The following is a 13,497-nucleotide window of genomic DNA, read 5'->3' on the forward strand; positions in this document are numbered from 1 at the left end:
CCCACTCAGAGGAGCTATACGGGTCGCAACACTGGAAAATCAGTCAGCATAGGAAGAACCCCATATGGGGTGGAATTAGGGACGAGGTGGTGGCTGTGGGGCATATGCAACAGGAAGCAGGTGAAATGAAAAAACAGTGGAACGACCTAAAGGCCAGGGTGAGGAGTCAAAAAGCTCACGCGTCAGGCTAGCAATGCACAGAATTGAATTCTCATGATGGAACTACCTGGTACTGTCTTTGTTTTGTTCATTTGCATTTGTATAGCTCATATTCGCAACCAGTGTGGTCTCGTAGGGCTGTGCCCTTATCTGGGAGGATTGTAGGCAGGAGTCTGGGTTTTTGGGCAAAACAGTGAGGTGTTGTGTAAAGGCCATTTATCCAAGAATTCTATGTGTAATAAACTTATTGATGATGATAGTGGTGATGTTCTGATCCTGGTGCTGCATTCTTGTCTCTGTGTATAAGGCGTGCCGCTGAGCTGCTACAGGTGTTTGATGCCTGAGCTAAATCATTCTATCCCGCGGGAGGACTCATGCGTGTGGGGCGCTTGAGTGTGAGGCACGTCGTATAAGGGTGTCATGTATAGTAGTAGCAGGTGTCGTGTATGTGGCCCAGAGATGTGCCCCGATCCTGGTCATGCAAGCTTCTCACTGTGGGGTGTGCATGGGGGAAGTGACTGCATGGAGACTGTCTGCGATCTTAGGTCATGCAGAGAGTACTCATTCTTGCCCGCTATTGTGTGCGTTGGCGGCCATTAAAGTTGGCAATACGTTGCCTATGATAAGTCAATGGTGTGAGCTGGTTTGAACGAGGATATGCATAAGAGGCAGGGAGCATAGCATTGATTGCCTAGGCCTTGCTCTCTGGTGATTGGAATTGTCTTTAGACTTCTCCAGGGGGGACATGCAACTAGTTTTCAATAAACTATCACCTCATGCGCCGGGCTTGAAATGGGAGAACTGCACTCTGAGGAGCCCTTTTTTAATGCTATGATCTCAGGTCCGCAGGTCCGCAACAGACACTTTATGACTGGCTCTCAGATAAGGTGACCAGAGGGGGAGACCATGTCATTGGGAGCCATGTTTCCAGTTTTGGGCTCTCCTTTTGCAATTGATTGGCTTTGTCCAAGTCAAGTTAGACGAGGACTACAACTCCCAGAACGCATTACATTATTGAATGAAACCGCAAGACCTCAAATGTGGTACTGCAGTTATGTTGAGTTGTGTGATCCCCTTGTGACTACAGTGCTTCATATAACCCTGTCACTCATAATTGATCTCAGTTGTTTCCTTTAAAATGTTCAATAACTCCCAGTCTTTGCATGTTCGTGTTGTCTTGTTTTTTCGAAATGCATTACTAATAAAAAAAGAAAGTGCCAAAGAACATATAAATACTGTGTACAGTCTTGGGGTACATCTGGGTCTGCTTTTCTTAATGTAAGTCATCCCACAATCGCATTACAGGATTTGAATATTCAATGGAGACGCTTTCAGACATGTGGTGTTTGTTATTTGCTTCTCACCTGATGATCCGGTATCACCTGCGGGTCCTGGTGGGCCACGTGGTCCGGGCAATCCGAGAAGACCAGGTTCACCTAGAATCAATGTCCAAGAAGGCTTGTTAGTCCCTATCCCGTAGGAAGTGCAGCTCAGAGGTCCACATATTTAGTGTCAGAGGTGGGATCTGCTGTACTTTACTAGCGGGCTTCTTTGGACACTGATCTCCAAGAGTTAGAGAGGTGGACGTGGGTGTTGGAAGTCTGAAGGTTTGGAGTCAAACAACATGGGTTGCATCAGTTTCTAGCAGGAAACCATCCTTCTTATGACATCTCCCAAGAGGGAAACCCCTGGAGAAGGTCAGGCGTAGATGGAAAAACTGTACTAACATGTGCATCGCGTGGAATGCTGAAACAGTGGGATCCAGGGGTTTATTCTAACTACTTCATGGATTTTAATTTTCCTACGCGCACCCAATGCCGCTGAAGCAGCTCCATCAGTGCATGGCCCAAGCAGTTATCAATGAAGGCATGGCACCCGCAACGTTGAAGTCCACACGAATGACCAAACACAAAGACTTTCTCACATCAAATGCTTACAGAGAAGGATTAAAGGAGATCAGCCTGCTCAGCAAAGATCTATTGACCGGTTTCTGTGGCTCTCAAGGTCTCTGATGTTTTTGAGGTGATGTGGCAGGAGATGCAACACATGATCACCCCTCGCAGTTTGAGATGCCGCAAAATAAGCCACAAAATGAACTTTGAGTTGGGAGCAGCCAGTTATTGACACAGGCCCTGGCTCTCATTACAAGTTTGCCAGTCCGGTAACAACGTGCCGGTAAGCTTACCGGCACTGTAGTTTCCGGACTGGCAAGCTACGAGTCTGCGGGCAGGTGCCATACCGCCCGCCAGGTCTGACCTGATGGGCGGAACAGCACCCACCCGCAGAATTTCACGGAAGCACTGGCACCGTTTTTAACGGTGCCGGTGCGTCCCTGACCACCATTGGGTCCTATGGGACTCAAATGGGAATGGGGATTAACATTTACCGCTGCCTGACTTACCAGACCGGTGGGGCTGTAATGCCCCGGTGATTCCGGCAAGTCAGGCGGCGGTAAATCATTACGGGTCTGGCGGCTACCTGCCGGTTTCACCGGCATGGTTTCCGCCTGACTCGTAATGAGGGCCAGGATCTTGTAGGGGCTCTTTCCGAAGTCACCGGAGTGTAAATGAAGGTGTTAAAGACAGGCGTATAGGTGTCTATTCACGCCAATGGGGTATTGTGGTGGATTATGGAGGTGGGTGGAGGGGCGGGCAGCAACCAATTTCTCCTCCTTCAAAAAGCACTTGTTTTTACATACTGTGACACTGTCATGCTGGCATACATTTTGATTGCAGAGTGCCAAAGGGAAGTGTAAAGGTGTTTCCTCCACTGCGTTGCACCTCCCTTTGCAATTCGCAGATGAAATGATGACAATTGCCCGCAGGGGGCCTGTTTGCGCAAAAGTGCAAATGTAAGCGGTCTCCTCTGGGCAATTCCCGATACTGGCTATTCGTTTTGTCCATACTTGTCAAGCAAAATGTTTGGTGACCTCGTACTGCTTTACTGAAGACTTATTGATCTTGTGCCATTCACAGCCTTCCACTCAAAGATAGGTGATCTTGCACCATTTCACCATGTGCAGCCTTCTACACAAAGGCAAGGAGCCCATCGCAATGTACAGCTTTCCACACTAAATCAATTGTCACAAATCCAAGTGACCCACCGTATGCCATTTACGCCTTTAAGTTGAAGCCAAGTAGCTTGAAGCCAAGTAGCATTGCACACTTTACAGCCTTCAACTCAAAGATAGGCGATATTGCACCATGCCTATGCTTCCAAAGAAGGCCACGCGCCCTTGTATCTTTTCTAGGCTTCCACACACGTGCCCTTGTAGCATTTACAGTCTTCCATTGGAATCCAAGTGACCTTTCAGCATTTCCAACCTTTGATCTGGAACCAACTACTAACATCACCCACAAAGACCATGTGCAGCCGACCGACCGACAAATTGTGATGCAATTTGAAGACCTGGATCTTCTCTGAGGGCTTCTAAGACTTCTTCCAACTGCTCTGTTGCCAGTTATCCTGAGGCTTCTTCACAATAGGTGTCTCATACAAAATGCGCCCCCCTCCCCCCCAAAGAATAAGTGCCAAGATGCCGACCACCATTTGGAGCATTGCGCTGAAAGCATGCGTCACAAAGCCAAGTGACTGAATATCATATAGCGCCTCTCACTTGAAGCAAGCACCCTTGTAACGTTTACAGCTTTCTGTTCAAATCATAGTGCCGCAAAGCCAGGTGACTGATTGCCTTGTACAGCCTTCCCCGTGAAACCAAGTAATAAACACCATATGTAACCTTTCACTAGAAGCCTAGTGACGTAGCACCAAGAATCACTTTCCACTCAAAGCCAAGCGTCCCTGCAACATTTAAAGCCTTCCACTCCCAGCTCAGTGTGACAAATCCAAGTGACTGATTGCCATGTAAAGCCTAGTGATGTAGCACCTTATGTAGCCTTACACTTGAAGCATAGTGACGCAGCACCCCACATGATCCTACACCTGAAGCCAAGTGTCCTTTCACCATTTACAGCCTTCCACTCAAAGCTTAGATTGATAAATCCAAGTGACTGATTGATATGATATGATAAGTCATTTATAACACACCTGTACATGTGTGTTTCGAGGCACGACAAGACAAGGGAGGGTATGGAGGAAGGACAAGACAAGCGATATTACTTGACCTTGTGTCATTCAGATCGTGCAAGTGCAGTAACGCAAAGAGCAGGTGAATGGGAAGGTGGAAGTGCAAGGGGGGGTGCAATCAGGGCAGCATTGCTCTGAGTAAGTGCAGCCAGGACTGTGCAGCTCTGGCTAAGAGCAAGGAGGTGGGGGACTGCAGAGGTTACAGTTACAGCCCCTAGTGCGTGAAAGGCCCGGAGGCAGTGTGGAGAGACCGGTCCAGAGGAGCCAGGTACCCCGTGCGACTGTGAAGGTAGCCAAGCAACTAGTTGGCGCAGAAGACAGGCAGGTCAGTAGGGGAGGGAGGTAAAGAAAGCAGAGGAAGAAGGGGAGGTCTTGAGCAGCTTCCAGAACTTCAGGTGGTCCGGCTCAAGTTTGAGAGGGGCTGGGAGGCCGATCCAGAGGGTTTACAGATTGCCATGTAAAGCCTAGTGATGTAGCACCTTATATAGCCTTACACTTGAAGCATAGTGACACAGCACCCCATATGACCCTACACTTGAAGCATAGTGTCCTTACACCATTTGCAGCCTTTCACTCAGGGCCACACGAACTTGAATGTTTCAAACTTACCTCTTGGGCCTGTGTGTCCATCTGGGCCTGGGGGTCCTGTTAAAAAAGAAGAGCTCATTAAACGCAATGACTTGATAGAAACTCAATTAAATGTTCAGCACTTTGCGTTAGGTTATTCTGTGCCCATTGTATGCTGTTTCTTTATACCATATACTGGTGAAATCAAGGGCAGTAGCAGGTGGCTCTATGATCGCCTCCTCTTCTATTGATTTCTACCCAATGCCTTCAGCCCAGGTAAAAGGTATGTGTAAAAGGCACCTTCGGAGAACACTCTGTCACCCACTGCCATGACCTTACCCAACATTATCATTATTTTAGGCCATTCATTACACGCTTAATACCCAGAGGTTTCTAAGCACAGTCCCAGGGATCGAACCTGTGTTGCTCTGCGTTGGCTTGCTTCCAAGGCGAGCCCGTTGCCCCAAAGCTATCCTCCCGAGATCATCCATTTGGACTCATCCTGCACCCCAAAAACGAGAGGGAAATGGAGAGGGAGAGGGAGAGCCCGCTGGAGAGAGACGAGAGAGAATAAGAGAGCGAGACAGATTCCTGAAGAGTGAGAGTAAGGGGAATTCAATGTGTGTGTCCTACTACTTACACTACTACTACTAATAATTATAATATTAACTTGTATTATTATTGCATGCTGTGCAATATAAACATTTCTGGTGATTAATGCTTGATATTTCATTTGTACTCTCTCTAAAGTAATGACAAGTCTATACAAATACCGGGTAAAAGCAGTGAAGTGAAGTTGTTGATAGAAGGAATTGATAGTCATGGGCCTTCTCGCCATTGGGACATGTCTGAGCACCAGCCACAGCCATGTCCACAGTAGTAATGACAAGAAGCAAGTCAGCCGGCTGGGCGCAAGTGGCCTTCCCCACTATGCCCCTGAAAAGCAAGCGCTCAATGATTCCCTGACATACTGAACCCACATTGACCCAAGGATTAAAATGCTGACTTGGCAGGACACTGCAAAGGAGACGCAGTACTTCATATTTCAGAGACACCCTTTTGACAAATATGAGGTAAGAGCTACCCAAGAAAGCGGCAAAGAAGCTTTAACGCGCGTGTAGATGTAGATGTAGTTTTACCCAGGGGAAACAATTAAACATGTACTGGTATTTTGCTTAAATGATATGCCTATTCAGTTTTCGTGCCTTGGACCTGTGCACGGGTAGTATAGCTCACTGGCTACGCGCTCATCTTGGAAGCAAGACGATGCAGAGCAACACAGGTTTGAATCCCGGGTCTGTGCTTAGAAACCTCTTTGTTATTAAGTGCATTATAAATAACCAATTATACATTAAATTCTTAACAAACAGCGCGTGGCTTTCCTTCCCAATATGCTGCTCCACAGAGTTGCCTTTAATATAGTTTGCAACTGACCATTTTTAGGGATGACTGCTGTGGCTGAGACAGAGGTGTCTGCTTGCAGAGGAGAGGGCAAGTCATTTGAACACTTTGCCCAAAACCATTACCGCTCCTTTAAACGATCCATAACACCCAAACTGGACACATTTGTGTCCCAAGTGTCCCTCTCGAGAGCCTAAGTATAAGATCTGAAGTGTTCTATCTTGGTGTTTTAATCATGTCCATGCATACAGTGCAAAGCTTAGCCTACACCCAAGTGCTAAGGGCGTCTATGTTCGTCCTGAATTCCCATAAGAAATCATTGTAGGCTCCGCCCACTCCTGCAGTTACTTTGCCCTACTGCGAAAAAAGACTGTTCCAGGTATTTGATTAGGCATCTAGCAGCTCTGTGCCTTCATGTTCTGTGTTCCCTTCCAATTGTATTCTGTTGATGTGTTTTTGCTGCTGCACCAAAGGCAGGTTCACATGTTTTGAAAGTTCATTTTAAACCCCGTTTTTGGTATTGTGCTGGAAATACTGAATCGTAATTTTTTAAAATGTTCTCTCTTCTTGTGCATTAAATAACCCTTCCAGTCACCATTCCTTCTACCATTCCAAATGTCAATTTCTTTCTCTGCCCCTCCTGGACATTTGTTTGCAATCTTGTTCTAGAGTGCCCGGCTAGACTATTATAAGGCCAATGTGTGGTTAGAAGCTCAGTGGAAAACTTAGAAGAAGGTTAAGTGGAATAATCATGCTGTTAATGTCCCTGTCTTCATTTTTAGGTTTTGGCTCATGGCTGGTGCTACAGCGCCACCTGTTGGAGCAAAAACTAATGGCATTGCATGCAGAGTGCTGTGTGACCTCCTCTACTCCCCAGGCGGCTATTTTGTTAAAAGCTCTTCCATGTCACTTCAAAGAGTATCAGGTAATAATGTCCCCATACATAATGTCCCTGTACATGTGGTGCGCTTTTCCTATTGGCCAGCAATGGAATGCCAGCTGTTTCACTCTCTCTTATTGTGTTTCCATTGGGCGTGCCATGCTTTGCTAGGTCAGATTTATTACGATTCTCTATGCAATTAGACTTCATCCTGCAGCAATCTTCTAAGGCATGACAAGGGATCCTTTGAACTCCATTGCCAGGGAACTATACCTTGGTTGTTTGTAATTGTGTAAAGAAGACTGATTGCATTTCAACCAGCTGGTGGACAAAAGCATTGCCCTGGAGTGTTCAGCCAATGCATGACTATCATATGGGGACCACACTTTGCATATGAGGACGATACCGGGGCATTTGAGTCGGTGTTTAGCATATTGCAATTTGCAGCCAAATCATATTGGCTTTGTAAATGCTTGTTTTGTTTCATGCAGTCCTTTTTGCAGGCTGTCTGACAAGGACCAAGCAACTGGGAACGTGCCATGTGGCTATTAGACATATATGATTGATGGATATTGTCACCCTTCTCTCCGCCAGGTGGGTTTCACGCCTCAATGTCTGTATGATGACACTTACCTGCAGATCCCTTAGAGCCCGCCTCTCCATGTGGTCCAGGTAATCCCCGCGGTCCAGCTTCCCCTGCAAAGACACAACATCCACAGTCAACAATAATGACTTATAACAACTAACACACACCTTGCTACTATGATGCCGGGAAACCAAATGGAAGACCCATCATTTTACACACAGCTTCTCACACACATGGGTTTCAATGGTACCATGCCAGGTCTGGGAAGTACAAGGGATGCCTCCATAGAGGCACGGGAAATGGATGCCCCTGCCCAAACACTCTGTATTCTTTCCATGTCAGAACATCAGCCAACAAGGTGTCGGCTGGCCGAATGATCCCGGGCATACGGTGTGTGATGACATATGCTCCATAAGTTAGGTTGTGCTTAAGAGGTCGTTAGCACACTCACCCATAAAAGGCACGTTTATCAATAATCGTTATAGTGTTTTAGCTCAAATTGAACTTTACACTATTAAATCATAAAGTCAAATAACACATCAAAAACATCATTAGGAGACAACATTAAGAAACGTATTTTATAGTTACATGTGTATATATATATATATATATATATATATATGTATATATATATATATATATATATATATATATATATATATATATATATATAATACATAGAAATGCATAAAACATATAAGAACACTTAAAATAGACAAACAATAAATAGTACATTTAAACATCAACATGGCTTACGTGCTTCGAGACCACCTAAAAGTTCAGATGTTAGTTACCTTCTGGGAGTGTCAACTTCCTTTCGGTAGCACTTTAATGCTACTAACACAAAAGGTTTTTAATGTGCAACCATACACGATACAAGGGTCTCGCTACATAATATCCCCACCAAAAATATCGCCGTAGATATGGCCGTTTGGTTCGCCATAGGTGATATTTTTGGGTGGGATATTATGTGGGAGGGGGGGCTGTGGGGGTGTTCCCCGCACATTAAAAATTTCGCCAGAAAAATATGGTGATATTTTTGCATCGCAATATTTTTGCAGCGGAATTAACACATGGAACCGATACAAGGCTATCTGGGAAGAAATAGAATCAGTGTTGAGACAATACTCCCAGAAAGCTTTTGTTTTAATTGCCTCATAATTGTGGACTAGTCCACCAAGATTACCCATATTTATGGGACCTAGCTCAACACACTCCATAAAAACATGTTTTGCTGTTTCGATTTCCGAGGGATTTTACAGATGCGGCAGTAACGGGCCTCAGCTGCAAGATGTAACTGTGAACGGCTAGTAAGGGTAGTTGATTGGTACGGAGCAACAATATAAGGTGTCTGACTGCCAGCTCAGGACACAAGAGCAAGTAGGGCTGGGTTTTCCTATGATTATGTACCACGTTAGCCACCGCCTGTAGTTTCTTTTTTTTTGGACAGGTGTGAATAGTTACTATATCAGTCCTACCTGTTAAATCTCTTCTCAAAACCCATGGCTTCTCGATGTTGAAATTTGGTTTCCAATCTATCTTTGCAAAGATTTCATTATTCAACGCTGCATAATTACTACTCCTTGGTACAACTTCTTGGTCACAATTTTCTTTGAGACTTGTCAGTAACCGGCATGTAGGGCTCGTTCTAGATTTTATATAGAGCAGGGCTCTTGCCCAAAGGGCCATTCCCTGTAGGGAAGTCAGACCTAGCTCTAGTCGTATAAATTCGACAGTACAGGAAGCGCTCATACCCAGCACATTATGCCAAAAAAAGCCCTCGATCTTATTCAACCAACTTAAGTCTTGCATAGCTAGCGCCTCAAGCCCATATGTATGCCAGGCAAAAGCACGGCCTGTAAAGAGAAATGATACCAGCATATGAGAAACCAGCAAAATCCCTGGCTAATCTTTGTATCTGATGAGTACGCTGTTTGGCCCTTCTGGTCTTAGTCTCAATTATACAATTGCAACTGGAAGATATACATAATTCGAGGCCCAAATAGGGGTAAGTTAATGTGTAAATAATAGTACCCAGTCACGTGTCCATCTTCACTCTATTTACCCCCTGATATTGGCATTATGTTGTTTTGTCTAGATTGATGACCAAATCAGGCTTATCAGTGAATCCTGACAGTTCGTTCAACATGTTTCTCATTCCATCATTGTCCGATAGAACATAATCGGGTCGTCATCATATAGAATGGCGACGAATGGAACACTGCCAAGCTTCGGTGGGCAGTTCGATCCCTCCAATACACGCTGGGGCAAGTCAGCTGTATACAGTATAAACAACAGGGGAGCCAGGACACGTCCTTGCTTGACTTCCCTGTTGATCTGTACCAAAGTTGTCACCGTTCCCTCGTTGTCCAGTCGGACACAGGCCCAATTGTTACTGTGCAATGCAATCAGGATTTGCAATGAACAACCGGGACAGCCAAGTTTTCTCAATTTTGACGACAGAGTGGCTTTGTTTATTTGATCGAACGCAGATTTAAAATCTACAAATGTGGCATACAATGCTAATCCAGCGTTGCAACGAGGACAGAGTATCGAAGAGTCTATTACTCTAATGTTCAATGAACGGTGGCAGAGTCTCGTCGAAAACCCGTCTGAAATGGGTGTAGACTATTGTTAGCATTCACCTATTTTTGCAACTCCTTTAGTACCAGGGTAGCAAAGAGCTTACCAGTGACATCCAACATGGACAGCAGTCTGTAGTTGCCTACATTCATCCAATCACCTTTTTTGTATATAGGTAATAAACAAAGAAGCTGCCATGAGGACGGCACCTTTTGCTCCCTACATACCCGAGCATATAGCACAAGCATTACATGAGCCCAGTTACATGGGTCACACTTGAGGACCACATTTGCCAGACCATGGGGCCAGGTGATCTTGGGCTCTTCAATTTAATTATTGTCGCCTCAATGATCTTCCGGTCAATATCCATCGGCCATGCAGTACTTACACTGGTATCTTCATATGAGGCTGTCAATTCTAAACATTTTGATCTTATATGAGCACTCCGGACTGCACCAGACATGAGGTTTACCAGTGGTTTTACTTTCTCACCCTTCGCTGTGGCAAGCATTTTCCAGATAGCACCAGTATGACGCTTTTTAAAGACATGAACAAACCGTTCCCAATTGTTTCTGGTAATATTAGCCTTATAATGTTTTAACCAGGACTGGTGTTCCTTATTAATTCTTGTTATTTCCCCGGCTAGAGCTGCTGTCAGGCCTTGGGCCTTATCCCTAACTTTAGCTGCTCTAATAGCCCTGTGTTTAATACGCTTGGAATTTCATATGCTAATGTCCAATACATTGAATTGTATTGTATTGTTTATTTATTTATAGAGCGCACCTGGCCGTTAAGCAACTGGGCGCTTGCAAAGAAATAAAAACTTGGGTTACAGGTACAAGAATGTTATACAATTTCTTTTATTACAGGATCATATATTGGGCATTTCCTATGTTACAAAGTCCAAGAATATTTACAATTTCTTATGTAACAGGTTCATATGTCAGGCAATACTTATATTACGATGACACATGGATTGCAATGTCACATTAGTGTTCTGCTTTTCGCTCGCAACATTTAGTTTCTCCATTCTATGTGCAATGTATCTGGGCCATTCTTCTATCTCATTGGCACTTTTGCCCTTTAGCTCCCGCCAGTCAAACAAACCCTGATCACAAATGGTTGCACACATTTTCTCAATTTTAACCTTGGTCCAGCGTAACCGATTCCTTGCACTGTTTGGGACCAGGTCACCCCACTTGAAGTTGTCTAATTCTCTTACATTCAGATTAATATCCAATACACACATGGTCAGTTCACTATACGCATTTGGTATGACCCTACGAGCATTTACATGCTCTAATAGGACACTTGGGGCATAGGGTTCTTATTTCACAACCACCTGAAACGGACATAGCGCACCCCATGCTTGTATAATTCCTTCTCTCTAACACTATTGACGTGCGCAGCTGGTTCTAGCTTTAACTGTCCCAAGCCTTTTCAGTTAACAATAACAGGAATCAATGGTTTTGCAAGATGAACTTTTGATCGATGTGTCTAGAATGCAAGCGCATAGAGAAACGACAGACTCTCATTGTAATTAAACTGCTTGAACTATTTTTCTGCAACACATTGGGAGCTGCAGTTTTGCTCTTTAAAATCCAAGCAGATTCTATATTAGTTATATGGATCAGCAAATGGAAGATCTCTTACATCATATTATGCAAGAGATGAGTTATTAAAGGGGATGACAGCGTGTGGCCATGTATTATAAGGAATAAAGTACCCCCTAGCATACATAAAAAGGATATTGCAAGTCACCTTGGAGTTCCGAGACCTTATAAGGGAACTCAGCCTTTGGCCTCGTTCCTCTGTCCCATCACAAAGCTCCTTGGTGACTTGCGATATTCTTATAGCGTACGGTAGGGGGCACATTATCCCATGTATAAAGTTTGAATATTTTCCAGATGTGTTTCAGACAGTATAGCATGTTCTATACCAGGAAAGGAAGTTTAATAAAAACTTCTTCAGTTGAGTTTATCGTTCTGAACAATTATTAAAAGCGTTCCCATAGAGCGAGCGATTGCACATAAAAGGGAATTGTATTAGTTTAAAAAAACGACTGGAGTAGTTTTATGGCATTCAAAGGTTTTATGGCCAAAAATGTAAGAAGGCAGCAGAATGTAATCTCAAGCATTCGCTTTCCTAGGGGCCTTTTGCAGCTGAGGCGCTGGTTAGAGGAAAGAACCTGCCCACCTTTGAGGTGAACTCACGTGACTGTCTAGCCACCCTGCTTCTCTCTAGTTTCCCTCTACATGTACATTCACATCAGAAGCCCTGAAGCACACAGCTAAATACTGACCTGTGAGACCCCGGGATCCCTTCTCACCCTGGTCGCCTAGAGCAAAGAGAAGAAAGAAAAAATTACTCTTAGCAATTATTTTCTCACAATGAATGTTGAAATGACTGCCTTGATGATGTCTGGTGCTTTATCTGTCAGGGCGGGTTGGGTTTCATAAATGGAGCTTGCCCCCGGGTAAGTTTAAGTGGAAGTATGTGCACGGGGACCATAGTATACCTTAGAAACCAGTGTCCTCACCTTTCGGACCAGCAACTCCCATGGACCCCTGTTCACCTAAAAAAGAAAATATTGTGAGCCAACAATCAATGAGAAACCATTGCACATAACACAGTAGACAACAAGAGTATCCGCGTGGCCGTAACGAGGGGAAAAACTAAAATGGCGTTTGTTCTTCTGAGCACAGACGTCGTCTTATTTTGAATGGCACACACAGTTTAACAATAATAATCCAACCTTCACAAAGCTCTCCAACAAGACAGTTTGTAGACTGTTGCAACACTTGGGCCTCATCACAAGTTGGATCTGTCGCAATACCGCCTAACGCAATTACCGTTACTGCCACTTGGTCTGGCGGTATTACAGCCAGATTACAAGTGGCGGTAGCGGTGTAAATCCCCATTATATTTTAGTCCGTAGGATGCAATAGGGCATTTTCAGTACAAATACCGCAGCGGTAATTGCGCTACGGTGATTATGCCGAAAATGGGCAGAAAGTTGGCACATTCACCTCCAGCAAAAGCTGGAGGTGAATCCTCAACTTTCCCCCAAACTCGAGATTGGGCTTTTGCGGCTGTGACGCTATTACCGCCGTATTTTTACTGCACCGCCAAACTTGTGAAGAAGCCCTTTGTAATGTATCATGGAACGCACAATTCTGTTGCACAACGCTACACAATAGCACCGGCTTAGTGTTAAACTTACAGCAAAGGTTAA

General features: G+C 44.6%; 1 protein-coding gene across 2 annotated transcripts in view; it reads right to left on the minus strand.

The window, feature by feature from the left end:
* The window catches only part of COL17A1 (collagen type XVII alpha 1 chain), a 200,275-nt gene that overhangs the window by 64,632 nt on the left and 122,146 nt on the right, over positions 1-13,497 (minus strand). For both annotated transcript variants that reach the window (XM_069611740.1, XM_069611739.1), the window contains exons 27-31: positions 12,802-12,837; positions 12,565-12,600; positions 7,727-7,789; positions 4,855-4,890; positions 1,524-1,595 (exon numbers count right to left, since the gene is read on the minus strand). In XM_069611740.1, coding sequence (XP_069467841.1) covers positions 1,524-1,595; positions 4,855-4,890; positions 7,727-7,789; positions 12,565-12,600; positions 12,802-12,837 — 243 coding nt within the window. The remainder of the gene's footprint in view (positions 1-1,523; positions 1,596-4,854; positions 4,891-7,726; positions 7,790-12,564; positions 12,601-12,801; positions 12,838-13,497) is intronic.

Source organism: Ambystoma mexicanum, chromosome 8 (genome assembly GCF_040938575.1).
Source record: "Ambystoma mexicanum isolate Mex_15411 chromosome 8, UKY_AmexF1_1, whole genome shotgun sequence".
NCBI classification, from domain to species: Eukaryota; Metazoa; Chordata; class Amphibia; order Caudata; family Ambystomatidae; genus Ambystoma; species Ambystoma mexicanum.